The sequence below is a fragment of the Balaenoptera ricei genome, chromosome 3, assembly GCF_028023285.1.
Source record: "Balaenoptera ricei isolate mBalRic1 chromosome 3, mBalRic1.hap2, whole genome shotgun sequence".
Classification (NCBI taxonomy): domain Eukaryota; kingdom Metazoa; phylum Chordata; class Mammalia; order Artiodactyla; family Balaenopteridae; genus Balaenoptera; species Balaenoptera ricei.
The window spans coordinates 118,379,644-118,386,848 of NC_082641.1; the positions used below are offsets into that span (position 1 = coordinate 118,379,644).

The 7,205-nt window shown below is 38.3% G+C and overlaps 1 protein-coding gene across 1 annotated transcript; it reads right to left on the reverse strand.

The window, feature by feature from the left end:
• Nucleotides 1-6,062: 6,062 nt before the first annotated feature.
• Nucleotides 6,063-6,594, reverse strand: LOC132363818 (small ribosomal subunit protein eS19-like). The gene has a single exon (XM_059919513.1). The coding sequence runs from the start codon at nt 6,548-6,550 to the stop codon at nt 6,113-6,115; it is 438 nt and encodes a 145-aa protein (XP_059775496.1). The 5' UTR covers nt 6,551-6,594; the 3' UTR covers nt 6,063-6,112.
• Between the last annotated feature and the right edge of the window lie 611 nt (nt 6,595-7,205).

Genomic DNA, 7,205 nt, shown 5'->3' on the forward strand with positions numbered 1-7,205 from the left:
TGTTCTAGATTTTTGTGGAAAGGCTTTCGGCTTTTCACCATTGAGTATTATGTTGGCTGTAGGTTTGTCTTAAATAGCTTTTGCTATGTTGAGATATGTTCCCTCTACACCCACTTTGGTAAGAGTTTTTATCATGAATGGATGTTGAATTTTATCAAATGCTTTTTTTGCATGTATTGAAAAGATCATTTGTCTTTTCTTTCGTTGATGTAGTGTATCACATTGATTTACATATTTTGTACTATCCTTGTGACCCTAGGATGAATCCAACTTGGTCATGGTGTATGATCTTTTTTTTGTGTTGTTGGCTTTGGTTTGCTAATATTTTGTTGAGAATTTTTACATCATATTCATCAAAGATATTGGCCTGTAATTTTCTTTTTTGGTAGTGTCTTTGTCTGGTTTTGGTATCTGGATGATGGTGGCTTCACAGAACATCTTTGGGAGTGTTCTCTCCACTTTGATCTTTTGGAAGAGTTTGAGAAGGATTGGTATAAGTTATTCTTTGTATGTTTGGTAGAATTAGTCTGTGAAGCCATATGGTCCTGGACTTTTGTTTGTAGGGAGTTTTTAAATTACAGATTCCGTTTCACTTCTAATGACCAGTCTGTTCAAATTATCTATTGCTTCTTGATTCATTTTTGGTGGGCTGCATGTTTCTAGGAACTTGTCCATTTCTTTAGGTTGTTGAATTTGTTGGTATATAATTCTTCATAGTATTCTCTTATGGTTTTTTTGTATTTCTGTGATATTGGTTGTTATTTCTCTTTTTCATTTCTTCTTTTGTTTATTTGGGTCCTCTCTCTTTTCTTCTTGGTGAACCTGGCCAGAGGTTTGTCAACTTTGTTTACCATTTCAAAGAACCACCTCTTGGTTTTACTGATTTTTTTCTATTGTTTTTTACTCTCTATTTTATTTATTTCCTCTCTGATCATTACACTATTTTTTTCCTTATGCTGACTTTAGGTTTTGTTTGTTCTTCTTTTTCTAATTCTTTTAGGCAGTAAGTTAGGTTGTTTATTTGAGATTTTTCTTGTTTTTGAGGAAGGCTTGTATCACTATGAACTTTCCTCTAAGAACTGCTTTTGCTGCATCCCATAGATTTTGTATGGTTGTGTTTTTATTGTTATTTGTCTCAAGGTATTTTTAAAATTTCTTCTTTGATTTCATTATCGACACATTGGCTTTTTAGTAGCATGTTGTTTAGTCTCCATGTAATCTTTTTTTTCTCACTTCTTTTTCTGTGGTTGATTTCTAGTTTATGCCATTGTGGTCAGAAAAGACACTTGAAATAATTTCTGTACTCTTAAATGTATTGAGGCTTGTTGTGTGCCCTAGTATGTGATCAATTCTAGAGAATGTTCCATGTGCACTTGAAAAGAATGAGTATTCTGGTTTTGGGGGGATGTAATGTCCTGAAAATATTAATATCAATTAAGTCTAACTGTTCTATTTATCATTTAGGATCTCTGTTGCCTTATTGATTTCCTGGCTAGAAGATCTGTCCATTGATGTGAGTGGGGTGTTAAAGTCTCCTACTGTTATTTTATTCCCATACATTTCTCCCTTTATGTCTGTTAGTATTTGTGTTGTGTATTTGGGTGCTCCTATATTGGGTGCATATATGTTGGTGAGTGTAATATCCTCTTCTTGTATTGATCCTTTTACCATTATGTAGTGTCCTTTATCTTTCTTAATGGTCTTTGGTTTGAAATCTATTTTGTCTGATATGAGTATTGTGACCCCCATTTTCTTGTCATTTTTGTTTGCATGAAATATCTTTTTCCATCCCCGCACTTTCAATCTATGTGTGTCCTTTGCCCTAAAGTGGGTCTCTTGTAGGCAGCAGATTGTAGGCTCTTGTTTTTAATCCAATCTGCCAGTCTATGTCTTTTGATTGGAGTATTTAGTCCATTGGCATTTAAGGTAATTATTGATAGATACGTATTTATTGCCATTTTAAACCTTGTTTTCCAGTTGATTCTATATTTCTTCTTTGTTCCTTACTTTTTCTTTTTGTGGTTTGATGCATTCCTTTTATATTATGCTAGTGTTTTCTTCTTTTTGATTTTTGTGAATCTATTGTATGTTTTTGATTTGTGGTTACCCTGTTTTTCAAGTATGTTAACACCTTCCTATATCTGCTTTCCTTAGACTGATATTCATATAGGCTCAAACACATTCTAAAAAAAACTCCCATTTTGGAAATTCCCTGGCAGTCCAGTGGTTAAGGCTCTGCACTTTCACTGCTGAGGACATGGGTTCAATCCCTGGTCAGGGAACTAACATCCCACAAGCCACACAGTGTGGCCAAAAAAAAAAAAAAAAAAAAGGCATGTAAAAAAACTACACTTTCTGGGCTTCCCTGGTGGCTCAGTGGTTAATAATCCACCTGCCAATGCAGGGGACACGGGTTCAAGCCCTGGTTCAGGAAGAGCCCACATGTCCCAGAGCAACTAACCTGTGTGCCACAACTACTGAGCCTGCACTCTAGAGCCTGTGAGCCACAAATACTGAAGCCTGAACACCTAGAGCCCATGCTCTGCAAGAAGAGAAGCCACCGCAATGAGAAGCCTGTGCACTGCAACAAAGAGTAGCCCCCACTCGCTGCAACTAAAGAAAGCCCACACGCAGCAGCAAAGACCCAACGCAGCCAAAAATAAATAAATAAATAAATATTTTTAAAAAGCCCTACACTTTCTTACTCTCCTCCTCCACATTTTATGATTTTGATGTCCTCTTTTACATCTTCATGTTTATCCTTTTGCTATTCGTTTTGGTTATCATTGTTTTCACAAGAAACTTATTTTTGTTTTAATTTTTATTTTTAATCTGTATACTGGCTTATTGAAGTGATTTATTTTCCAATTGTGATTTTCTCTTTCCTATAGCTTGTTCCTTCTTTTTTATTTAGAAAAGACTTTTCAGTATTTCTTTTAGGATAGGTTTAGTATTGCTTTTTTCTTTTAGTTTTTGCTTGTCTGAGAAACTCTTTATCTCTCCTTCTATTCTAAATGATAATCTTGCTGGGTAGAGTATCCTAGGTTGCAGATTTTTCCCTTTCAGGACTTTGAATATATCTTGCCACTCCCTTCTGGCCTGCAACATTTCTGTAGAGAAATCAGCTGATTGTCTTATGGGGGTTTCCTTGTAATTAACACTTTGTTTTTCTCTTGCTGCCTTTAGAATCCTCTCTTTAACTTTTACCATTTTAATGATAATATGTCTTGGTGTAGGTATATTTAGGTGCATCTTGTTTGGGACCCTCTGTGCTTCCTGTATCTGGGTATCTGTTTCCTTCTTTAGGTTTGGGAAGTTTTCAGCCATAATTTCTTCAAATACATTTTTGATCCCCTTTTCTTTCTTATCCTTCTGGAATTCCTATTATGCATAGATTGACATGCTTTATATTATCCCATAGGTCTCTTATACTGCTTTCATTTTTTTTTTTCCATTTGGCCTTCTGTCTGCTGTTCTGATTTGGTGATTTTTATTAGTCTATCTTCCAAATCACTTATCCATTCTTCTGCATTATTCAATCTGCTATTCATTGCATTTAGCTCAGTTTTTGTCTTGGCAAATGAGCTTTCTAATTTTTCTTGGCTCCTCTTTATAGTTTCTAGTTCCTTCTTACAGTAATTTGCATTTCTATTGATAGCCTTTCTTAATCCATTCAGTATTTTCCTTATCTCCTTTTTGAGCTTGATGTCTATTAGAGTGAAGAGGTCTGTTTCACTGTTTGTTCTTTCAGGGCAGTTCTCTTTATCTTTTAACTGGGAGTGGTTCCTCTGCTTCTTCGTTTTACTTATGTTTCTCTTACTCTGTGTGTTTAGGAGAAACAATTATCTACTGCAGGCTTAGAGGGCCATTTTATGTTAGCGCATCCCTGTATAGCCTGTGTGGGTTTAATATTTTTGGTGCAAGGGCTGTTTTTAGTATGGATGCCTGCTGCCTCCTTCCTCAGTGAGTCCTGGCTGTTATCCCCTTGGTACAGGGTGTGACTGGTGTAGTGGTGACCATAGCCTACACTGTTTAGCAGGACCTCCTCTTTGCTCTGTGGTTGTCACAACTCTGTTGAGGGCAGGGTTTGCTCCCTAGTTGTTGGAGTAGAAGCCCCCAGATCCATTTATGAGCTGTCTCTGAGCTGTGGTGCAAGGTAGGCAGGATTGGAGCACTCTCGCTGGGAGAGGAGCAACTGATTATTCCTCTGCCAGAGCTGTCCACTGGTGAGTGCACCCCATTGTGTCACCTGTCAACTGTTGTGTGGGCTCACAAAGTACACTGTTGTTGTCACTGCCCTTGGGCTTCCTCAACCATAGGAATTCTGGCAATCTACTCTGGTGTCCCTCAGGCATTGTTTTCACAAGAGCACCCCTGCAGATCCACTGAAGTCAGGTCCTAGGACTGCAGTAGTCATGCACCTGGACCCACTGTGGGAGGTGTGGAGGCAGCCCAAGTATCATGATTTTAAATGGTATTTATATGTCAACAATGCTCTTATTTACAACTCCAGTTTATACATTTCTCTCAAACAAATATATCCAACTGCCTACTAGACATTTCCACTGGGAATGACTGATAGACATCCATAACTTAATATATTTGGATTACACACTTGATTTTTCTCCCACAAATCTGCTCTTCTCACATTCTTCACCATTTGGTTTGAAGACAACTCTGTTATCTTCATTGCTGAAGCAGTAAGTCATTCTTGGCTCATTTTCTTTCAAATCTTAGGCCAAAACTAATATATAAATTTTATTATAATATTTTTTTCATCAACAGGTATGTATTGAGCACATACTATGTACTAGACACTCTTCTAGGTAGTGGATATAGAGTAGTCCCCCCTACCATCTGTGGGGGATATGTTCCAAGACTCCCAGTGGATGTCTTTAACCTCAGATAGTACCAAACCCTATATGTACATTTTTTCCTAAAATAATAGGCAGATACTGTATAGAGCATACACTGGACAAAGGAATGATTTACATTCTGGGTGGGACAGAGTGGGCTGGCACAAGATTTCCTCATGCTACTCAGAACGGTGCACAATTTAAAACTTATGAATTATTTATTTCTGGAATTTTCCATTTAACATTTTCAGACCATGGTTGTCCACAGGTAACTGAAACTGCAGAAAGTGAAACCATGTTATCATAAATGGGAGACTACTGTATATTACTGAACAAAATAGACAAATAGCGCAACTCCTGAGAAACTTATATTATGAGGAGAGGCAAAAAATAAATAAGAAAATAAGAAGTGAACTATATTTAAAAAGGTGAAAATAATATATGATTTGGCATAAAGAAATAGTGGAACAGATTAAGAGGATAAAGAATCTGTGAGGAATGGGAGGTACACATTGCAATATTAAATAGCTAAATAGGATAAGCATAAGTCTCATTAGGCAGTTAAATATAAAAAGACTTGAAGCATGTGAGGGAGTTAGCTTAGTGATTTTCAGGAGAAAACATTTCAGGCAGAGGGAAAATCTAGAGCAAAAACCCTAAGGAAGATATGTGCTTAGTGTCCTCAATGAACATTACAGAGGTTGGTGTAATTGAGAAAGAATGGTCAGAAGAGCAGTAGGAAATGAGGTCAGGGTGGTAATGGGAGAACAGATACTTTGGGTTTTGTTAAGGTAAGACTTTGCCTTGTACTCTGAGTGAAATGGGAAGCTAAATCTTCTCTTTTTAGGATAGGAGTGACATGGCTAAGGTCTGTCTGGATGCCATGTTGAAAATATAATATAGGGAGGGAAGGGTAGAAGCAGGAAGATATGATAAGAATCTGTTTCAGTAATCCCAATGAGAAATTATGTTTACTTTAACCAGGGTGGTAGTGGTCAAGAAAATAAAATAGTCAGATACTCAATATTTTTTCAACTGTTGAAAAATTTCAAACCTACAGAAAACTTGGAAGAAAAGACCAATGAATCTTCATATATTTTCTACTTAGGTTCACTCATTGTTAACACTTGCCACATTCTCTCTCTCCATATCTATCTATCTATCAACCTCTCTATTGCTATACAGATATAGCAGAGAGAGAGGAAATTTTTTTTTTTTTACGAATGAGGCAATTTATTAACCCAGCATCATTTGTTCTAATGCTTCTTGTTGGCAGCTGCCACCTGTCCAGCGATTCTGTCCAGATCTCTCTGTCCCTGAGGTGTTAGTTTGCGGCCCCCATCTTGGTCCTTTTCCACCATTTTCAGCCCCTCCAGGGCTTGGAGGACCCGACGGGCCACGCTCTTGGAGCCTCTGCTGAAGTGGCTGGGCATGACACCATTTCTCTGACACCCCCCATAGATCTTGGTCACGGAACCAACCCCAGCGCCGCCCCGGAGGTACAGGTGCCGTGCTGTGGAAGCAGCTCGTGTGTAGAACCAATTCGCATCGTAGGGAGCGAGCTCTTTATGTTTGGCCAGCTTGGCAGTGTCCACCCATTCAGGGACTTTCAGCTTCCCGGACTTTTTGAGGAAGGCTGCCAGAGCTCTGATGAACTCCTGCTGGTTCACATCCTTTACAGTAACTCCAGGCATCGTGCGGCCTCCAAGCTGCCAGCCAGGGAAAAGGGAGCAACGGGGTTTCCCGGGTGCACAAGTCGGGCGTTGGTTATTGCGAGAGTTCCCGAGAGAGAAATATTAAATGATTTTTACAATGTTACACAAATTTTACAAATATTTAACTATTTTATAGTTAATTAAAGACAGTAATTTTCTGCAATACCTCACATACCTGTCTCCTAAGAACAAAGGCATACTGTGATGGTTAATTTCACGTGTCAACTTGACTGGGCCATGAGGTGCCCAGATACTTCATTAAACATTATCCTAGGTATGCCCGTGAGGGTATTTCTGGATTAGGTTAGCATTTGAATTGGTAGACTGAGTAAAGCAGATTGCCTTCCCCAACATGGGTAGGTCTCTACCAATCTATTGAAGTCCTCAATAGAACAAAAGGCTGAGCAAGAGCGAAATTACACTCTGCCTGATGATCTTTGATGTGGGAACTTTGGTCTTCTGCTTTTGTACTGAGACTGGAACTCACACCATCAGCAGCTCTCCTGGTTCTAGGCTTTCAGAATGCAGATCTTGGGAGTTCGCAGCCTCCATGATCACAGGAGACAACTCCTTATTTGTTATTTTTTCTTTATTCTTCTGTTTAAATTTTAGATTAAGATTATCTAGTTTTCTT

Coding starts and splice junctions, on each gene's coding strand:
- LOC132363818 (XM_059919513.1), bottom strand. CDS start 6,550: ATGCCTGGAGTTACTGTAAAGGATGTGAACCAGCAGGAGTTCATCAGA.